Source organism: Anolis carolinensis, chromosome 3, assembly GCF_035594765.1.
Source record: "Anolis carolinensis isolate JA03-04 chromosome 3, rAnoCar3.1.pri, whole genome shotgun sequence".
Lineage (NCBI taxonomy): Eukaryota > Metazoa > Chordata > Lepidosauria > Squamata > Dactyloidae > Anolis > Anolis carolinensis.
The window spans coordinates 251,047,875-251,070,608 of record NC_085843.1 but is presented as its reverse complement, the minus strand read 5'-3'; the positions used below and the strand labels follow the sequence as shown (position 1 = coordinate 251,070,608).

Below are 22,734 nucleotides of genomic sequence, written 5' to 3'. Positions count from 1 at the left end.
TGATTACTTTCAAAAGAAAATTTCAGTGCTCTCATGATTGCTGGAGTGGAATATTCATTGCTGAGTAGTCAGTTAACCAAATAGATATGTTCCTAAGTATTACTACTTTAACTTTGGTGCCAAAAGTGGAAATAACTTGGGAAGAATAGGAATAACTTTTTTACTTTCATAAAAAACGCAGTTTGGACATGTTTTAGCAATGTTTTATTCTGAATATATAAAACTGTGAAATGAAGCGGGTAAATCTTCTATAAGTTAACAAGAATATTTGAAATTTTCTAGAGACTACTTTAAATTTTTCAAGATGTATTTTTTCTTACACCAACTTCTACACTCTATATATATATATATAGGCAAACTATAGATCAATGCCTTTTTAATGCTAGGAAATAGTTGATGAGATGTGTCTGCAGTTTCCTTTTTCTCTTAGTTTTGCTGCTCACATATGCTCAGTTTGTTGTTGAGTCCTTCAAGTTGTTTATGACTTATGAGGCCCTAACACAAATATATCACATGATTGTCTTGGCAAGGTTTGGTTGGTTGGGGGGGTGTACCCTGAGCTTCCTTTGACATTGTTTCCATGGCAAAGCAGGGATTGGATACCTAGTGTCCAGAGTAGAAGTTCAGTGCTCCAACTATTATGCTCAGTAAGGGAATCCAAAGGCAGCTGTGGACTGCCTTGCCTATTGTAAGTAGGCATGCATGGCTCTAGTTGAGCAGAGTCTTGCTCCTCCCCCTCTCAAGCTTTATTCCTTTTTTTTATTGCAGACATGCTTTTGCAATCCAACACTGAAAGTTTGTGTTTCCCTATCCTTTCTTCAATGTCCTCCCTAATCCATGTAGCTAGCCAGTGGTTCTCAACCTGTGGGTCTCCAGATGTTTGGCCTTCAACTCCGAGAAAATCCTAACAGCTGGTAAACTGGCTGGGATTTCTGGGAGTTGTAGGCCAAAACACCTGGGGATCCACAAGTTGAGAACTGCTGAGCTAGATTGAGGATAGGAAGAAATAATTGGGCAGGCATTTAAAAGAATTTGTAAAAGGGAGTTTCTTTCTCAAGAGCTTTGTCAACTGCGGCATGCCTGTTTTTCCCTTTAGTGAATTCATTCATTGGAATCTGCAATAATATTGCTAATATCAAGTAAAGCCAAAACACCCTACCAGTTTAAGAACTGCAATACTGAGACATGTACAGCTATTCCACTATATACAAAGAAATAGCTATTCTCCTTTAAAATGTACTTGGTAAACTTGAAAATGTATGTTTTTAATTTATAGTCTTTGTAAAAATAAGTTCTATCATTAAGTTTTGATACATCTTTCTGCAGACGTTTTATCTGCCCTTTCGTACAATACTTATTGGTGTCAAAAACTAAGAATATAACATATAAATAACAGGAAATAGATTAGAACAGGCTGAAGTAGCCGATCTTTCTTATTTAATTTATGGGTCTGAACTCAGTTGCCATTCCCAAGTGCAGTAGACCTCTTAAATCAATGGGAACTTGGTAAATCGTTAGTTATGTAAGTTTAATTGATTCAGTGCTGTCAGTGGAGTTAGGAATAGCATGTGATTTAGGTCTATGTCAATAAAGTTATACTAACTGATTGTAAAATATATTACCTTCATGTTGGAGAATTTACCTTAATTAGGCTATTTAGGTTTTAGAAACTGGAATGGAAGAAAAATCTAGAATTTGAATGCAATCAGAGAATGTCATGTAAAATGAGTTTAGAGTGACATGACAATTATATCTATTATGTCTTATGTAACATGCAAATAGGTGTGTTTTGGGAACAAATATTGCCTTGGATTTATCGCCTATTCATTTTCTATTATTTACTGCTTTCTGCAACAATGTTTGCTGTATCATGTTGAATTCCTTTTCTCATCTTTTGTTGCTGTTTCATTGAATTTTACCTTCATTTCTTTGTATGTATATGCCTATCTTGTAAATTACTGGTTTTGATTGTGCTTCCTTCCGCTTCTTTTCTTCTGAATACATTTTAACAATGCCAATAGATTTTATTGTGTGAATTGTTACATTTTCAATGGCATTTGATTGACAGATCAATTTTCTCTGTGGAATTCCCCCACAAGACATACCTAAAGAACGGCTCAGGTAGGAATACAAGTGGTACAAACCTCACAATTCCAGTCCTGAAGCTATTCCATTTATTATGCTAAACAAATTCAGTTTATCTCTGTGATCCAGTAAAATTCCTCTGATGGACTGAATTCTGTGCTCTCTCACAAAGGTTTGCATCTTAAGTATAATGAGAACTGAGTTCTTTTGAATGGTACAGCATCCAAAAAGAGAAATATGATTGTTTTTGGATTCCTGGGTTGCCAGAAATAGTTACACAATGGCTTTTTGATGGTCCCTCTCAAAAGCAAATAGAAAGAACCAGCATGTTTGGCTGTGATAATTAGATAAAATTTTACTTTTAAGTTTTAAAAGCGTATTAAGATATTCCTGGAAAAAATCCCCCCCCCCACATTATGTGTTTGTCTTTCACAATCCTTTTTAAAGACTAAATGTGTAGATCTAAAGGGAAATTATATAGATCGGAAGGGGCAAGCTGTAACTTTGGGGCAAGTTGTAAGTCCCCAAGTCTGTATTTTTGGTTTGCGATCCCTTCAGACTCACTGGAATGCCATTTTTTCCAGATCTCCAAGTTTCCAGGAGAGAAAATTCACATTTTGAAATGTTGTAGTGGCCTTTACATGAAAAATAAAAGATCAAAAACAGATGTGCATTTGGGCTTTGGAAAAAAATTCTGAGTTGCTTCTCTTTGAATTATGCCTCAGGCATTTGAGAAACTGGTGAGTCTGCTCAAGATTTTGATCTGAATGTTAAGGTAGCTATTCCTTACAGACTAAAACTTGGAGCAAATTCCCTGCTTTATTGACATCACAACTGCCAAGAAGCAGTGACAACATTTCATAATTTGATAACTCGGTATGAATTACATTCCTATAAAAGTTGTGTTACTTTGAATAGAAATATTCAATTGGAGTGTGGTTGTTACCTGTAGTTGCATACATACTTTTTCATTATATTCCTATGACCTGAACTAAACTGATGACCAATATGATTAGCTTCTTTAAGCCTTTACGTTAATCCTAATACTCCAGAACTAGTAGGACAGATATTCTCCATTCATCATTTAAGGTCAGAAAATTTGTAGGCATGCATATGATCAGTTGTATTAATATATATATTACTAGCCCTCATTATTTTTATGTATTTCTGCCACCTTTCTGGCACATTACATCCCCTCCTTGTCAAGGACAGAACGCCACAAGGTTCAAGATAACAGAGTTTATTGGATTACAGAACTCAAAAATGCCCGTAAAATACAAGGGCCAGGCAGTATTAGCCTTTAGGAGCAAAAAGGGGCAAGGAAAAACGTTCAAAAGATAAACCGGATTAAACCGGAGTTTAATCCGGGTAAAAACAAACTGCTTGCTTCAGCCTGGGGATAAACAAAACAAAAGCCGAGGAACAAAAGATACAAAAGAATGCAACTAATTGGCAGCAGATTCCTCTCTGCTGCCAACACTGTGCTTAGAGTAACTTGCGTCGCTCCCACACACACAGCAGACAGGATTTCCAACACGAACAGATCAGCCAAGGATTGTAGCAGTAGAGTAGACCCAGTTCCTTTCCGTAGATCAAAGCCAGAAGCAGACGTTTGTAGATTCCAAGTCCAAGAAGGGGGGAAGACAAGCCGTGGTCAGTTCAGTCCGAGTTTTCAAAACAGGAGATGGCGTCCGTCAAGAAGACGACGGAAGGTCAAGCTAATAAGAGTAAGCACAGGTTTGCACAAACAAATGCCCACACAATTCCTCCCGCCATCTGACCCTGAATTCCAAAACAACTTACGTCTCAGCACAGGAAAACACACCAGTCTTCAGGAAAGCGTCCCACACAGATCCCAAGCGTTCGTCCAGATTACCTTGCCCAACGCAATTTGCAATTGCTCCCAAGCCCCATTTTATGCCAGTTACAAATCCTCATCACTGTCAGCTGTCCTCCTTAACCCGGGCGTTTCCTCATCACTTTCCTCATCAGAGCTGGAACACCTCTGACTACGCCCCACAGCATCTCCAGCTGTGGATCCCGTCCCATCCCTCCAGCTAAGCCATGGGTCTAATCCTGAAGGTCCCCATTCATCTTCTATCCCATCATGACCAGTGGCACCCAATTCCTCCCTTACCCGAGTCCAATCCATCTCATCCTCCTCCGAGCTAACCAGCCCCTCCTCCATTCTCTCCGTAAACCCCTCAAAAGACTCTTCGTCAGATGGTGCTGCAAAAATGTCTCGCAGTCTTTTTCTTTCTCGCTCCTCGAGAGTATCTGACTCTCGAGGAGTCTTACGCCCACGTCTGTCAGTAACAGAGCCATGAGGCTCAATCATAACACTCCTTTTCAGTTTCTTTACATTATTTTCAAATCCAGTGTGCATAAAAGTGTAAAAATGTCCAGATCATCTTAAATAGCCAAGCAGTAGCCATATATAAAACCCTTCAAAAATGTACAGCTTTTTGCAGGCTCATGTGTGCAAGTATTGAGCTTTTAAAATCTATGTCACACCACTAAGGACTTTAGATAAAGGAATACTTACTACATGAAGTTTGCAGATGTCAAATTGCATATTTTGCTCAGTCTTGAGATGCTGAGATCTAGCAGAGTTTCCAGACTGACACCTCTGTGTAAAAATGTCTCAGCTAAATGCATACCAAATTAAAAAGAAGGATGGAAAGGGATTAAAAAAAGAAATGTGGCAACACCTTTAAGGCAAATTGGTTTTTATTGTTTCACAAGCTTTCATGACTGTAAATCCACTTCTTCAGATGCAGTACAGAATAGTACTATGGCAAGTATAAACAATATTTATACAATTGTGAAAATGGGATAAAACGTAATAGGATGCAAAAGGATGCAAATCATATCCCTTGCTCTAGGTTTTTAAAGGTCTGGGTGGGTGATATAGGTCTTTCATATTTTTTCAATGGCCATTTAGTGTTGATGTGTGAAACCAATAAATCTGCCTACCAAAAGTCAATTTCCCTGGGTTCAAAACTCTCTCTGAGAATAGTCCTTTTGTTATATAGGAAGAACCAATTGCTCTTGGATCTAAATTCACCGTTTTTTAAAAAGAGGATCAACAGTGTCAGCTGTGGCTGAAACAGTGGGAGGGAAATTAGGGGGAGCCATGAAACTTCACCTGGATCTCTCAGCTGGTTTCCCCCCTTTCCTTCCCTGCCTTGCTCCAAATCTCTCAGCTGGTTTCCCCTTTTCCTTCAGCTTATTTATTTATTTACCTTATTTCTACTCTGCCTTTCTCTACCCTGAAGGGGATTCAAGGCGGCTTACATATGGCAACCATTAGATGCCTTAAAAATACATTTGCGTGGGCATGGTCGACTGTCCCCGCCGTATGCTGGTTAACAATAAACACACTGACAACAATAGCTTTGGGTAAAACTGGCCACAACATTTTTATTGGTTACAGAATAAAGGGTTGGCTGCCTGCATGGGTCCCGGATCAACGATCAAACAGCCCAATGCTGTCTGATCCACAAGAGTCACGGCACAACCGACACCTGACCCGGTAGTCGGTCTCCAGCGCCACCTGGTGGTGGCCAAAATATCCCTTCCCCCCCCTAATGCCAATGAAAAGGGGGGGGGTGGAGTATTTTACGAGATCCGCGACCCATGTCATACGCCACCAACGGTTGTGACAAACAAAGTAACATGCAAAGCCAGCAGGGTGGGCGGGATGGCAAGCTGCAGCCTCAGAATGGCTGCTGAAGACCTTGTTGGGGGCGGAGCCTGGTGCGGCCCCGCCCACGGAGGGCCCTGACGGCGGGAAACTTTCCCGCCGCGCCGAGGGGGCTCCTGGGAAGAAGAAGCCCCCTGGTCGCCGCCATGTTGGGAAGGAGGGAGCGCCCTTCCCAGCAACCTGCAGGGCCGGTGAGTCGGGCCCTGCCCTTTGCGTGGGCATGGTCGACTGTCCCCGCCGTATGCTGGTTAACAATAAACACACTGACAACAATAGCTTTGGGTAAAACTGGCCACAACATTTTTATTGGTTACAGAATAAAGGGTTGGCTGCCTGCATGGGTCCCGGATCAACGATCAAACAGCCCAATGCTGTCTGATCCACAAGAGTCACGGCACAACCGACACCTGACCCGGTAGTCGGTCTCCAGCGCCACCTGGTGGTGGCCAAAATATCCCTTCCCCCCCCTAATGCCAATGAAAAGGGGGGGGTGGAGTATTTTACGAGATCTGCGACCCATGTCATACGCCACAAAAGGAGGGTGGGGACCCCCCACTCTCCTTGCCGCCAACCCTAACTTCCGTAGCCAACAAAATAAAACAATGACTAGAATAACAATGTGAATAACTGGATACCGCTTGCCCCAGCGGTGGCCTGAAGCGCTGCCATGCAGCTGTCCGATAACCTGAGTCCTCCACCACCTCGCCACTTTTTGCGAAAGTCCCATACTATCCGTCCAGTGCCTAGCGGGCAATTTTGTCCTTCCTGTGGCGTCCTCGGCGCCCGGTTCCTCCCGACTGACCGCTATGGTATGATGCCCTCTCCGTCCCTTCGACCGATCTTCTGAGTTCACGGCAGCGCACCTGAAGAAAAGGAGGAGAGGGGCCGGCAGACCTCGTAGCCTCCTGCAGAAGGCCGGGTCTGATGTATGAAGTGTAAGCTGCTGATTTCCACCTCCCCATGGTTTTTATGATGTCCACTGGCACGCCCCCCACCGCTGCAGTGGTGGCTGCTCCTATCCTGAATGAATGCCCTCCGTATTCCGCTGCGGGGAGGCCCAGGCCGGTTAGTGCGCTGCGGAATATCGCCATGAACTGGTATCTAGATAGCGGGGTGCCGTTTTTATGAATGAAAAGTGTACCTGGGGATGACCTGCGTATGTGTAGATATTCGGAAAGTGCCCTGACTGGACATAACCGCCCTGGTTCTAACCCTTGAATGCTGAGGGATGCCCCTCTCCCCCCTTGATCGGTCTTGGATTGTCTGATCCTAATCACTAATGAGTTTTGCCCGATGGAGACATCCCTGAGCTGTAGTGCCTTCCCTGACCCATCAGCCTTGGAGTCGGCTACCACCTCCCCCCGTCTGAGTGCCCCGAAGAAAGCTGTGGTGTAAGCTGCTGTGAAAAGTTTCACCTCGTAACGTGAAGTGCAGATTTTCTTCAGTGTCGAGATGAGCCTGCTAAGGACGTTGTAGGAGAGGGGACGTCGTCTGTCTTTTTGCCTTGGCGCCCTCTTGTTCCACCCTCTCAGTAGCTTCCTTGTTCTGTAGTCGTTGCATGGGTCTCCCCATCCTGCCGCTTTGCTGTAGAAGGCGATGCCTGCTAGTTGACGCCGCATGGCGTGTGCTGAGACGTTGGCCCTCCTCTGGCGAATGATGAAATGTAGCACCTCGTCCTCGCTGGTTGGCCATCTGCTGCCATAACCCGCTTCCAGCCTGAACTTGGTGAATGCTGTCACCGCTGCACGGTAAGCCCTCCTGGTCGCAGGTGCGATGGTTAGCATTAGTTCTGACCAGGCTTCTCCTCTCCAAGGTTCCACAGCTCCTGTGGGAAAATGGTGGGCTGGAGGTCTGCGTCCGGCGCTAGCGACCGAAACCTGTCGTCCTGGAAACGGGACAATGCATCCGCTACTTCATTTTGAACACCTGGAATATATTGGGCTAAGAAGGTGATGTTAGCTTCCAAGCAAGTTAATACAAAAAACCTTACAAGTTTCATAACTCTAGGGGATTTTGATGTTTGTTTGTTGATTACCCTGACTACAGCTTGATTGTCACACCAAAATCGTACTCTCTTGTTCCTGAATATTTCGGTCCAGGTTCGCACTGCCACTAATATGGGGAAAAACTCAAGGAAGGTGAGGTCCCGCAGAATGCTACCTCCCACCCAACTATCGGGCCACCTGGCCGCGCACCAGTGCCCCTGAAGATATACCCCGAAGCCGCTGCTGCCTGCCGCATCGGAGTGTACCTGAAGTTCCTTCCCTGGCTCCCATCTATCTTGCCAAATGGCAACACCGTTGAACTTGTCCAGAAATTCTAGCCACACCCTCATGTCCTCCCGCATGCCTAGCGTGACTCTGATGCGGTGATGCGGGGCGCTAATCCCTGCGGTGGCCCGTGCCAAACGGGCACAAAAGGGCCTCCCTGGTGACACTACTTTGCAGGCGAAGTTGAGGTGCCCTAAAATGGCCTGCAATTCTCTGAGGGTGATCTTGTTCCTGGCGATGGCCTCACCCAGTAGTCCTTTCAGCTTGGTCAGTTTGTCCTCAGGCAAGCGAGATACTCCCAGAATGGAATCCAGCTGAATGCCCAAGTAGGTGATGTCGGTTGACGGGCCCTCTGTCTTATCCTTCGCCAATGGGATGCCAAAGGCCATAGCCATGGCCCTGAAAGACCGGAGGAGGTGTGCGCACTCGTCGCTGTCCCTGGTGCCCACAAAAAGAAAGTCATCAAGGTAGTGAGTGATGAACTTGGAACGAGCAAAAGTGCGCGCCACCCATTCGAGGAAGCAGCTAAAGGTTTCAAAAGCAGCACAGCTGATTGCACAGCCCATGGGCATGGCTTTATCGAAATACCAATTGTCCTTGAATTTGAATCCCAGCAAATTGAAATCCGCTGGGTTGACGGGTAGTAGCCTGAATGCGGATTGGATGTCGCATTTTGCCATGAGGGCCTGTGGACCCTTCTCTTGTACCAATTTGACCGCCTGGTCGAAAGAGGCATATTTAACAGAGCAAAGTTCAGGCGGGATGGCGTCGTTGACGGATGAGCCTTTTGGATAAGACAGATGATGGATAAGGCGATATTCGCCTGGCGCTTTTTTAGGCACAACCCCTAGCGGGGAAACTCGAAAGTTCTCTAGAGGTGGCCCCTGGAAAGGTCCCGCGATCCTTCCGGCTTCCAATTCTTTGGCAATTTTGTTGCTGAGGACTTCGGGCATTTGCGTCGCTGATTTTAAATTGCCGGATGTGAATGCAGTCCTGGGACCAACAGCTGGTATGCGAAAGCCATGTGAAAAACCTTCAAGTAAAAATGATGCAGCAGTCTTATGGGGATATGCCCTCAGCCAAGGCTGCATGGCCGAAAGGCGCACTGGTGTGAACGCCAGTGCCTCGATGGAGCCGAGTGAATTACTTGGTGCGAGCGGAGCTGCTCCCATTGGCTGCTCCACTTTCCTTCTTGAAACCGGGCTGACCACCAGCCCGGCCTGACCGAAAGGGCTGCCCGTTGCTACTGGACTTCCCGCAAGTCATCTTGGTGTGGTTTCCTGAGCAGTATTCACATAGGTGGTCGAAGCGGCAGCGTGCACGTTGGCATTTTCCAAGGTTGAATTCCCAGCACACGGCCCGTCTGCTGTCTCTTCTGCCCCAGCTGCGGTCTGACCTGCCCGCCTCTGCTTTGCTTTTTATGCTGGGGCCGACCTCAGTAAGCCATATGTCGTGATTAGTGAGGTCCCATCTCACCCTGGCGCTCTGGGATGCTCTTTTTCTAAAGGCCTCATCGTATGCGATGGCTGCTGCCTCACCCGCCATCCTCCTAGCCTTGACGACCGTCTTTTGATGATTTGCAAGATGCCACGCCCGGTCAGGAAATGACGTGGCCACTACCCCTAGGTATACTGAAAAACCAGCCATCCAATTGACAAAGTTCTGCTCCACCGGCTTCCTCTTCTCCCCTTTTCTATGCCTGCCTCTTAGAGGGGGTTCCCTACCTTCCTCCCCTTCTGGTTTTATGAGTGCAAAGACGTCCACATAATAGCCTTTCAGTATCTTGCTGATAATGCGGGGAGACAGGTGAGTGCCAGGAGGATCTTCATTGTCCTGAAAGGGGCCAGGTAGCGCTGGGGCCGGAGCCCTGCGCTTGCCCCAAGCACCACATGGGGCTCCCAGCGCCGCCGCTGTCTCGGTTCTGTCCCTGATGGCCCATTCGGGGAGTCCCGGCACAAGGGCCGCTGTCCTCCAATAATTATCTCTGTCAACTAAATCAACACGAGCATACTCACTCTCTGCGGAGTCGCTGTCTGTAGCAGTCTGGCAACAACGTCTGGAAGACCTGCGCGACCTCTTGCGAGCACTGCCGCCACTCCGCTCGGTCCGTTCGGTGGCCGTCGTGGAGTCATCACCGCTGGATACTGGACTAGCTGAGGGTGTCCTGGAAACGTCCTCGTCTCTCGTGCGTCTCCTGCCCCTCGGTGCATCCCTTTGCGGGGATACTGATGCCCTGTCGGATCTCTGATAAACTCTGGACTCAAGTTTTCCCATTCTATCCACTAGGCGGGCGAGATTCTTGGAAATCCCTTCCAGCGCGCCCTCATCCTGCTTACCCGCGCGTTTTGGAGCTGCCTTGCGCATGGGCGCCTTACTAGGTGCTTTCTTTCTCGGCTCAGGCTCCACTGCTGCCTTGCTCCTGGGCGGCCTCGTAGTTCTAGCCGGCAACTCCTTCTCACCCGCTGCTGCCCTAGTGCTCCTTTTTGGCGCCATAGCCCTGCGTGGAAAATGAAAGAAAAACAACTTCCCCTTGAAGCCGGGGCTGTGTAACGCAAGGAGACGGGCCCCCGTTACAGGTGCGGAAATGGTGTTATAGTGACCCACCATGCACGCACTGCAATTATATATATGTATATATACATTACAATTATTATTATTATATATATATATTTTTTTTTTTTTTATATTTTTTTTTTATTTTTTTATTTTTTTATTTATTTATTTATTTATTTATTATTTTTTTTTTTTTTATGCATATATCCGTGTATATGTGCTGGCCATGTGGCCCAATACTGATGTGGATGAAAGCATGGCTAATGATGGCACCCAACGGCGACGCTGAACGGTGGAAAGAGGTGGGGGGGGGTTGCGGCCTGCCCCCGGCCCCAATGCCCCATGCCCCCCTCCCGGCGGGGAGACCAGCTCGAAGCCCCCACGAGCTGCCGTCGAAGCGGGAGCTCCATTAGGCACAAAACTTCCAGGCACCCATGTGACTCCAGGTAAAGAACACCACCCCGGGCATGCCGCTGTGGAACTGGGCTGCCTCATCCCTGGGCCACGCGGAACGGCTGGCCTGGCCCTGCGCGTGAGCCTGGTGGGGGCCGCTCCCTCCCCCCGCCGTCGTCGATTCCCTCGCCCGCCTAACGCCTCCCCCCGCCGTCGCCGAGTCCCCAGCCTGCCTCACGAGGCAAGCGTGGAACACGGTGTGCCCCAGATGCTGCCCCAAACAAAGAAAAGGCCTGAAGGACGCTGTGGGGGGGTGGCTGCTGAAGACCTTGTTGGGGGCGGAGCCTGGTGCGGCCCCGCCCACGGAGGGCCCTGACGGCGGGAAACTTTCCCGCCGCGCCGAGGGGGCTCCTGGGAAGAAGAAGCCCCCTGGTCGCCGCCATGTTGGGAAGGAGGGAGCGCCCTTCCCAGCAACCTGCAGGGCCGGTGAGTCGGGCCCTGCCCTACAGCAGAGCTTCCTTGTTCCAAATCTCTGTGGAGTCTATGGTTCCTTTTCCTAAAACTGACGCTTCAAAAAGGGGAGTGCATCTTGTAATTGATGGCATCCAAGATTCGTGAAATACAGTAATATTCAATAAACAGATAATTTATGAATATAATTTAATTCAGCTGTTTCCAAAGGAGTGAGTTGGTATCCACAAAGATTTGTGATAAAATAAAAACCAGTTAGTTTTAAAGATGCTAACACAGCTACTTCTTTGAAACCATACTAGCACAGTTTTCTAACAGATGATCAAGCAAGCACAGAACAGTTCCTGTTTTCGTGGCAGAAGGACAAGAGAATGATTGCAAACCCACTAATTTAAGAGTCTAATGTGCTGTGAATGGAAGACTTAATTTCAAGGTAAAGGGAGCTGAAATCAAAAGTCAGCTTTGAGTAAACATGAGCCTTAAAGGTCACATCAGTATTTTATCCATCCCTAAGCATCTGGGGAATCAATGTGTCCTTGACTTCTGTGAAGAAAAAGTCCATAGTGGCTACAATGTGAATGACATGAGATAACTAAATTACTACCCTTGCTTTTAGAAGTATATAGATATCAACAGGAAGGAAGACTTTTGGCCTTCAACAGTTGCTTGAAAAGGTCTTCATCTCTGAATCTCCTTTGGAAGGAAGGCAGCTATTATTATCTTGTCTCTTAAGAACCATACTTCGTGACTTACTCTTGGTAGCTAACAGAAGCAAGCATGAGGTCATTCACAAAGAAAGAATTGTGGCACTGAGCAGGAACTCATAACTGAGCTACATGATTGCTTCAGAAATATTATCTGTGATCGAAGATAAAAAGGCAACTCCTTCCAAAAAATGTCAGATTCAGCAAAGTTAGGCAAGTTCCATCAACTGTTGGTCTGGAATTCCTATCAGTCCCAACTAGTAAAGTCAGTGCTGAAAAATGTGTTCCAATTCTTTGCCTGGTGGGCCACACTTTTGTAAGTAATGCTTTCCAGTGTTGTCAAATTACCTGGCATCTGTCTAAGATAAATACCGGTAGATATATGTTTAATAGATCAAATTTCCAATCTCTGTGTGAGACACATAACTCAGTGATCCCTGACAAAATATCATACTAAGTACAACATCTGGAGTTTTATCTTACCATTTAATGATTGTTCCAAAATATTCTGGGTTCTGGAACGCTCTAGGAAGGCAAGAATGGGTAGGCTAATTTTTTTCTATTCAGACAGGCTTTAATGAAAAAAGGTTTTAAGAATGAACCACAAGGTGCTGTTTCTAATGGTTTTAAGTGGTTTTTACCATTTATTTTTTAACAATTCTAAGCTTGGTTCTATTTTAATGTTTTTAATGTTGAAGGTTTTAAATTGTAAATTGTATTGCTTTTAGTGTTTTAAGACACTTTAAGGCTGGATCCACACTGCCAAATAATGCAGTTTCAGAATGCAATATAAATTCATATAATCCAGTTAAATGTAGTTCAACTGCAGTCTGACACTACATTATTAAAATCTACCTTTGAGGCTCTTTTAAAATTCCTGCTACCCTGAAGATTAGATAAACAGCAAGCCATTTTAGTTCCACTTTACTTTTGAAATGTGGACTTTAAAACTCTCTCTCAAGCTTGAAATTTGTTGTGTGCCTTCAAATTTACTTAATAATGACCCTGAGACAAATCTATCACGGGCTTTTCATGGCAATATTTGTGCAAGGATGGTTTACCATTGCTGTATCTAAAGCCAAGAGGTGTGACTTGCCCAGAATCAACCAGTAAGTTCCCATACTTAAGCAGACATTTGACTCCTGGAGTTCTAGCCCAATCCACTGCACCATATTGACTCTCTGAAATATGTAAAAGGTAAAGGTTTCCCCTGATGTTAAGTCCAGTCATGTCTGACTCTGGGGGTTGGTGCTCATCTCCATTTCTAAGCCGAAGAGCCGGCGTTGTCTGTAGACACCTCCAAGGTCATGTGGCTGGCATGACTGCATGGAGTGCAGTTACCTTCCCGCCAGAGCGGTATCTATTGATCTACTCACATTGGCATGTTTTCGAATTGCTAGGTTGGCAGAAGCTGGAGCTAACAGCGGGCGCTCACTCCGCTCCCAGGATTTGAACTTGCGACCTTTCAGTCTGCAAGTTCAGCAGCTCAGTGCTTTAACACACTTCGCCACCGGGGCTCCCTGAAATATGTAGGCTCTAGATAAATCCCTTTTTATTTACCTAGGAATTTTGAACTCTGATCCTTTGGTATTAATATAATACAGCAAAAAAAAGGCAAATAGAGTTTATTAGAGTTCACCTGGGCTGCACCAGCAGGGCACAAAAACAACAGATAGCTGTTCAAGATGTACCACTGAAGAGGCCATTTTAATTCACATGACTTGATCCTGCCCAGTAGTACAAAGCTTGTTACAGAAGTATGCAGCAGTTTGAACAGGATTCTTTTTATCCTTGAAATTGCTTCCAAATTGTGGGGATTAACCTTGGTGATATCACCCTGCTGGTACTGATTGATTGGTGTTGAAGAGATCCTTCTTACAAATTTGGAGAAATATATTTATTCTATAGCAGTTCCCTTTCAGGACATGAATGTAGTTACACATTGAAAGAAAGTAATCTGCACCTGCAGAATGAATCAAAACATTACTTATTGTTCTATCTCTAAAAGAGTTAATATGTTAGGATCCTTGTGATCACCACCAGCTTTATAAAAGATGTACAGGATTGGATTTAACCCCAAAATATTAACCAAACTTATACTTTGACCTGATTTTAGATCCGTGCTCACACCTAGAACCTTGTTTATCATACTCTGACCTACTTAGGCCTAGAATTACCTGGGGTGATAAAATGTATTTTGTAATGTTTACATCTGCAATTGAAAAGGAATAGCTCAACACTGAGAAAAAAAGAGATCATAGAGTCATAGAATTGGAAGAGACCTCATGGGCCATCCAGTCCAACTCCCTGCCAAGAAGCAGGAAAATCACATTCAAAGCACCCCCAACCAATGTCCATCCAGCCTCTGCTTAAAAGCCTCCAAAGAAGGAGCCTCCACCGCACCTAGAGGCAGAGAGTTCCACTGCTAAACAGCTCTCACAGTGAGTTCTTCCTAATGTTCAAGTGGAATCTCCTTTGTTCCACAATTCTCACACTTAGTCAAATGGCTAAGAAGAAGCATTTTCCCTCCTTATCCAGCCAAGTCTCCCCACCCCATTCCCAAAGAGCTATGTTCTTTTTGTGGGCTTTGGAAGCTTGAGCAAAGTTAGGAGGTGAGACTTCAGTTGGGTAGGGGAGTAAGGTTTTGAAAAGGTTCTTCCTCTCTCTAAATTTACATTACCTTTGGGCTTACACACACACACACCACCACCAGTAAGCATATGTTCAGTGTGTGAGCATGCAGAGATCCTGTGTGCATCAGTGCTGCATATTATTTCCAGTTTCAAGTCCTTTCATCATACAGTATATCCATATTTCTGGCAGATGCATCATTCAGACATTTACATTACATATCCACGCAAAATATGTTTTTAAAAAATCTAGATCATGGGCAGTTTCTATCATTATTTCAGTAGATGTCCACATTTCTTTTCCCTTCATTTAAAGCATAGGGTTTTCTGTTTCAGCTGAAGCAGCAGAAATGTCATAGACAGAACGCCACCAAATAGAGTACAACACAGTTTATTAAAGTTACAGAACTGAGAAATGCCCGTAGGAAGCAAAGGACTAGGCAAACACTTGTCTTCAGTGTGAAAAGTAACAGAAACAGCTCCGCTTGAATTAAAACGGTTCCAAAGGATAAACCGGATTAAACAGGAGTTTAATCCGGATTAAAGCAAAAGTGCTTACTTCAGCCTGACAATTTAAACAAACAAAAGTTGGAAAACAGAGGTCAAAATGAACACAAAAAACTGGCAGCAGATTCCTCTCTGCTACTCAAAAGCTACAGATGAGTAACTCAGGCTGTTTACTCCTCCGTGCAACGAGCGAAATCCGGGTCCAGGCACATCAATCAGGGTAACGACGGTCAGCATGGGTCCCAATCCGGTCCAAGGTCGAAAGCCAAGTGCAGACATCCACAGGTTCCACCGATAGCCACAGAAGGGATAGTCCAGGGTCGTAGTCAGTCAGTCAGTCCAGCGTCAATCCAGAGTGGGTAATTAATGTCCGTCAAAAAGATGACGGAGGTCCAAGGTATCCAGCAACGAATCACACCCGTCTTCAGGAAGTTCCCCAACAAGAGCCCAAGCGTTCGTCAAGATTACCTTGCCCAACGCAATTAGCCATTGATCCTAAACCCCATTTTATCCCAGTTCATAACTCCTCATCGCTGTCAGCTGCTATCCTAATTCCAGGTGCCTCATCATCATCATCCTCATCAGAGCTAAAACACCTTTGACTACGCCCCACAGCATCCCCAGCTGCAGATCCCGCTCCATCCCTCCAGCCCGTCCATGGGTCTGATCCTGCAACCCGCCAATCGCCTCCCATGCTATCAGTGCCGGTGACACCCAAATCCTCCCTCACACGAGTCCACTCCATGTCATCCTCCTCTGAGCTAACCATCTCTTCCTCCATTCCCTCGGTAAAACCCTCAAATGAGTCTTCATCTGTTGGTTCTGCAAATAAGTCCCGGAGCCGTTTCCTTTCACGCTCCTCAAAAGAGTCTGACTCTCGAGGAGTCTTACGACCACGTCTCCTAGTACCGGAGCCAGAAGGCTCAACCATAACAAGAAATTTTCTAAGACTCTTTGCTAATAGCAGTACTTGCTGGGTTCCCTGTTAAGCCTGAAGCAAAGAGAATGGAAAACATATTATTTCAAGAGTTCCAGCTCACTTGGTTGGCTAGAATAAAGTTGGATGAAGTTATATGCGACTTGACATTTCAGTTCTCATTAGAACTAAATCAGTGTTTCTTACAGGGGTATATTGGAGAGACAACCTCCCTTCCTTTACATAATTCCTGTAAATCACAATTACATTATTTCTCTGTCAGAGAGGCAGGATGTAGCTAAATGGGCCTATTTGCCACAACTGTATTCTTGATCCCTCTGCCATTTGAACTGTCCTCCTCTCTCACAACATTTACATTCCAAAGGCATTTAGGAGGAAAGGAAATCCTAGAATGCTCTAGTAAGATAAAAGTTTAGTAGAAAGTGCTCAGTGTACTTTCCAACCTCTGAAAAAAGTGTCTCTACTTTCAATGAACTCAGCAGAGCTAAGGGGATCCTGTGTTAAAGCTATAGTTTGTCAGGGACATTCTGCCTTGGCAATTTTTGCACAGTGTCATGTGAGAAGCTTTCAGAACTCCCCCAGTATTGGCAGTATGAGAAAAAACAAGGACAAATACCAACTTTGTTAATGTTGTGGTTCTTCATTGGTAGTTGTCGGGAATGTTTGCATAGCTTGGCAAACAGCTCGACTTCCCTTTCCATCCTTTTATTGCCAGACTCTGCTGCTTTCACTGCTTTGCTAAGTGGGAGCACAGTAAAGCCACCCTTCTGTAAGTCTTCAAAGCACCCATCTATTGGAACGAAAGGCTAATTCCAGCCCACTCTCTCAACATTTTGTAGTATTCTGAAACAAATCTGTTTGCTTCCGGCCCCTTCTACACTGCTATATAAAATCCAATTTATCTAATTTGAACTGGATTATATGGCAGCATAGACTCATAATCCAGTTCAAAGCAGATAATGTGGATTATCTGCTTTCATAATCTGGATTATGTGGCAGTGTAGAAGGGGCCTCAGAATACTAGTGCTGTGCAGATAGAAGCAGGTTTTCATTTTAAGAGATGGAATTGACGGAATAGCTGAAGCATTTTGAAGGCCCTCTGTTTTACTTTCTTCTACATAAATGGGTAGCAGCCATTTTCACACATGTGGGAAAAACCTAACACAATGCATTTCATGGTTATTTATTTTATTAATATACTACCTCCTTTCAGGCCCCTTCTACATATAATCCAAATTATAAAATCAGATAATTCAGAGTCCCCAATATAAGGAGTCCCCAGTGGCGTGGTGGGATAAACCACTGTTGATTAACTTGCTGCCCAAAAGGTCAGCAGTTCAAATCCAGGGAGCGGGGTAAGCTCCCGCTGTTAGCCCCAGCTTCTGCCAAACTAGCAGTTCAAAAACATGCAAATGTGAGTAGATCAATAGGTACCACTCTGTTGGGAAGGTAACTGTGCTACATGCAGTCATGCTGACCACATGACCTTGGAGGTGTCTACGGACAACGCCAGCTCTTTGGCTTAGAAATGGAGATGAGCACCAACCCCCAGAGTCAGACATGACTAGACTTAATGTCAGGGGAAAAACTTTACCTTATATGAGTTTATTCTGTCATTTAATCCAGTTCAAAGCAGATAATCTGGACTTTATATGGTAGTATAGATGGGGCCCCAATATGAGACCCAAAAACACATGAAAACAAAAGCAGTTTAAATTAAAACATGTGTGGAGTCAGAAATTTCCCACTGGTTGATGTAGTTATCAAGCAAAGGAAGCTTCTGAGATAACACAACACTCCTGAAAGCAACTCAAGAACTGTTAGGAGGAATGAGTTTTGAAAGAAGGAAGTGAGAAGAAAGCAATATTCAGCTTTTTGGGAGTGGGGGTTTCATAATCTCAAATTAAACTTTGAACATAAGGATTTCCTTGGTTTACTTCCCAGGATCCAAAAACTGCAAGTAAGTTGTGACATCCAAAGTCTGAAACAAATTTAGAATAATAGACCTGGTCCTTAGGCCTTTCTCCTGCTATATAGTCACAAGAAAGGGGGAAGAATGGGACTTAGATACCCGCACATCTTCTTGTTACAGCATTACCCATTGAAGCCATTTCTATGGCTTCAGGTGGATCAAGGGGCACTACCAGTCTGACTTGTTTAATTGGGGAAAGGAAACAAGTCAGAAAGGCTGCAGAGAGACCAGTATTTCTCCCCCAACCACCCATAACACAGAGGAGTAAACACCGCTCCGCTCCATCATGCTTAGACCTAGAAAGAGATGAAAGCCTTCATCCAAACTACTACTATAGCCCTGACAAAGAGGAAGCAGCATCTGCTGGATTTAATCCCCTCCCTTTTCCCTGTGTGTTGTGTCTTATTTAGATTGCAAGATCAAGAAACTATCAAACTAATAGTTTGTAAACTGCTCTTAGACCCTTTGTGGCCAAAGAACATATTTATAAATATGCTAACTAGCTTGCTAAACAAACAGACAAACAAACAACATGCTGTTTCTATTTGCCTGTTTTATTTATAGAGTTTATAAACTGCTTCATTTAGACTGCATTAAACTGCATTAAATATTTCAGGGAAAACAGATACACTAATAAAATTAAAATTAAACTATGATTAGAATGTATCAGCCAGGTAAGTGTCAAGAGTCAGACGCCAATTTGAGAGCAAAACAGAGTTTATTCAAGAGATAGCCCAAAAAATAGGCACAAACACAAAAGATGGCTTTAAACACTTAACTTTCAGTGTTTAAAGGCAGTCCAAACAAAAATATATCAAAAAGTATGCTTTAGCAACCAAACCGGATTTAACCAAGCAAATAGTTCAGATTAAACAAAAGGTACTTCAAATCAGCTCTAAACAAACTAAGTTGGCTTGGGAAAGCAGCCAAAGCAAAACAGACTTGGAAACTCCCCAAAAAACTCCCAAGAGTCACAAGCATTCAGCACTAAGTATTACACCTGCTGTATAATTATCCCTCCCTGATAACTTGATATTGCTTTGCACCTTGGCCTGGATCTTTTGACCCAAATCGGGATTTTAATATTATTGTGTATATTGACTTTTATGACTATTTTTAATCATGTTGAAGTTTTACTGCTCGGTTTAATGTTTTATCTAATTTGTGCTGTCGTGTCTGGGCATGGCCCCATGTAAGCCGCCCCGAGTCCCTCTGGGGAGATGGGGCGGGATATAAGAATAAAATTATTATTGTTGTTGTTATTATTATTATTATTATTAAGCACAAGCTCTAAACAGAAACTAAAACCAAGCTTGCAAACAGAGTCAGAGCCAGTGCAAAAGGGAAGAGATGGTTCCAAACCCTTTCTGTTGCAAGCAAGCAGGCTTTGGAAATTTAAAGGGGCAGTGCACAAAAGACGTTGTCAAACCGGTCCGGAGTCAAAATAGCAGAAACAGCAGCAAACTGCTTCAGGAGTGCAGGTAATGCCAGAAGCTCAAGGGACAAGGCGAAGAGACGTCGTCAGATTGATCCAGGATCAGGGCAGGAGACAGCAGCAGAAACAGGGTCGAATTCCAGTCCAGGGTCAGAGGCTGTAGTCATCAATCCAAGGTCCATGAATTGGCACAAAGAGCCAAAACAACGGAGGCAACAGCAGCTAAAAATAGTAGTAACAATGCAGTCCAGGAAAACCCACACAGTTCCAGCCCTCCATTGTAGAGCAACCCAGATAAACTTACATCTGAAGCAAAGTCCCAGTCCAGTCTTCTTAAACACGTACAGGAATCCCAATGGCGCCCAGCAAACACCTTGCCACACACAAAGTGAAGTGACCAAACATTCCCAATTTATCCCAATTCCCCCTGGGTGTCCAAACACCAACACCCAAAGAGCAGGTGTCCCAAATCCTTAATCAGAATCAGAGCTCCACACAGCTAGAGCTCGTGGACTGGGAGTGCCTAATAGTTCATCAGAATCCCAATCATCCTGCCCACACCCAACACCATGCACACCTGAGGATCCATCCTCCCTCCTCCAAGTAGACCAAGTGGGATCTGCTTCTGAAGATACCCAAGGCTCAGCAGTATCCATGGGCCCCAATTCCCCAGACATCTCCAGTGCCCGTGCCCAGTCAGTGCCCACTTCCTCAGCCACCACCTGTTCACCAGCATCCATTTCTTCCACAAACTCCCCATCTGAATCTTCCCCAGAAGACTCCCCATTGAGGTCCCTAATTCTCTTCCTGTACAAATCCTCCAAGGAGCCCTCCTCGCGAGGGTTTTTCCTTCCTCTCCTGATCCCACCACCATCATCCACAGTCCCCGAAGGCGCAGTCACAACACTAAGACCCAAACCAGAAGAGCATAGGAGGAACATAACATGGAAAGGCACACCATAGGATTGGAGCAAATGTGCTGCAGGTTGATTTCTGAGGGACTTTCAGAACCATACAAAGCCATGAGTTTATTTACTGCCCTAACAAAGTCAAAAGAAAACTAAACTGCACATTGTTTTTGATCTCAAAAAAGAAGGGAGGGGGGGAGGAGGAAGGCTTTAATAGCAACTGTAAGTCTCTTGATGGTTCTGTAGCACTACTAAAACAAAATGTGATGCCTTGGCATTACAAACAGGTGATTCAATCAGCTCCAAATTGCTACAAGATGAGGAGCTGTGGGAATTACTATTTGCAATCAGCAATCAAAGGGAATTAAGGTTTACCTGTGTGGCAGACATATGGGCACAATCAGCTGTGAAAATGGTCTTCAAACATAGCAGAAAGAATGCTCCACAAGTTCAAACCTTGCTGAAGTTCTCTTAGGAAAGGGTTTTTGCAAAAATGTCCACAGCACTTGTGTAGGGGTTTTAGACTTCAGATATCATTGGACATGACAACTGGGATACAATAAAAAAATAACTGCAGCTTCCCTTTTTAAGTAAGAGAAATACATAGCTATTAGTATTTGCTATAACCACAAATCTTGAGAAGAAGTACAAAGTGAAAATTTCAATTGTGATCTGGATGCAATGAAATATCATTTGTACTATATTGCCTTGCTTCTACCGAGGCATGGGAAACTCAGTGTTTTTTCACTGGTCTTTAGAGTATTAAAATACCCCTGGGCTTTTGTTCTGCAACTTTTTAAATCTGGGAATTGGACTAAAAATGAACCATAACTTATCTATTCATGGCTATTTTCTTTCCCATCCTGTAACCACTACCTCTTTTGTTTGGCAAAAAAAGGAGAGGGAAAACTAATGGATTTCTCAGTTAAGCAATGCTGTCACAAGTATTTGGCCAGAAATTAATATATGGGTATCCAGGAGTCATACTTTGTTACTTTCATATACTTTCATAGTGGATAACAAAGAACACAAATAGGTTTATTTAACTCAATATTTTATTTGCTAACAAACAATTCCAAACTGTTGGTTGATTCCTGTTCTGACATGATGGAGACAGCATTCTACTTACCTTTAGCTGATTTACAAACTTGCCTGATTAGGTGAAAACACAAGTTCTCACTAAGACCCTGGGTGCTTACAAGGATTAAATTGCTTTCTCCAAATACTAATAGTCAATTTCTCATCAGGATTTGCTGGACTTCATTTTTACAGCTTGAAAGAATGATAGGAAACATTCAAGGCAAGATACAGGTGGAGTGGTAATAGTGTATCCTTTGTAAACTGGTTTGAGTGCTTAAAGGGCCATAGTTATAGAAGAGGAAAAGGGGTAGGAGAAACAAATTGATGACTCATTGACACTCTTCATGATTTGTCAGTATGACATTGTAACACATCATTCATACAGTTTCCATATTCTGATCTAGTCATTGTTATCCGTAATGATGTTTTCCTTCATAACTGGCTCAGAAATGTGGTCATGGAAGGCTTAGAACCTCTTCTAGATGTCCTGTCTTCTTATGGAAGCCTTCTTTGCTTTTTAGTTATCAAGAATGTAATAATTGGTACAATGGTGTCTATGTGTTATTGAGGTTATGAGGTTTCACATAATTAGTTGCTGCTCCTGTGTGTCTATTTCGTATCAGCTAAAGCTAGTTTTTCAGATGGGTGGGCATGAAAAGGTCAATGGGAAAGATTGCACTTAAAACATCATTCCCTCCAAATTTTTATTTTTGTGTGTGGTTTACAGCAACACCACCTTTTTAAGAGACTAGCATTGCTCACAGGAAGTAATGAGCTTCAGCTAAGGGTGCTGGTTTCTTTTTCCCTTGTGGATATAGCACAAGATGAGTTTAACGATACTTCCTTTTTTGCTGTTCAGTTACAATCGTCACTTCATTGAGGCTGATACAGATGAAACATTAAAATGATGTTTTCTAACATGGCTTGTTTTGCTGCTTGAGTTTCTTCTGACACAATGAGTTTCCGAGGGAAAGTCTTTAAAAGAGAGCTCAGTGAACTCCGGAGGAAGAAAAGGACAATTAAGAGAGTAAACCGAGGAGAAATCCACAGATTGAGCTGTGTATGTATATGCGATGTTCCTCT

At 44.1% G+C, this 22,734-nt stretch overlaps 1 protein-coding gene across 12 annotated transcripts in view; it reads left to right on the top strand.

Moving 5' to 3' along the window:
• dock10 (dedicator of cytokinesis 10) overlaps positions 1 to 22,734 on the top strand; it is a 210,030-nt gene that overhangs the window by 67,304 nt on the left and 119,992 nt on the right. The window contains exon 1 of one of the 12 annotated variants that reach the window (XM_062976589.1): positions 22,427 to 22,711. The exons of 10 other annotated variants lie outside the window; for them this stretch is intronic. In XM_062976589.1, the coding sequence (XP_062832659.1) occupies positions 22,607 to 22,711 (105 nt within the window). In that variant the 5' untranslated portion in view covers positions 22,427 to 22,606. Of the gene's footprint in view, positions 1 to 22,426; positions 22,712 to 22,734 lie in introns of those variants that run through there. One more of the 12 variants, XM_008106274.3, reaches the window with a different exon arrangement.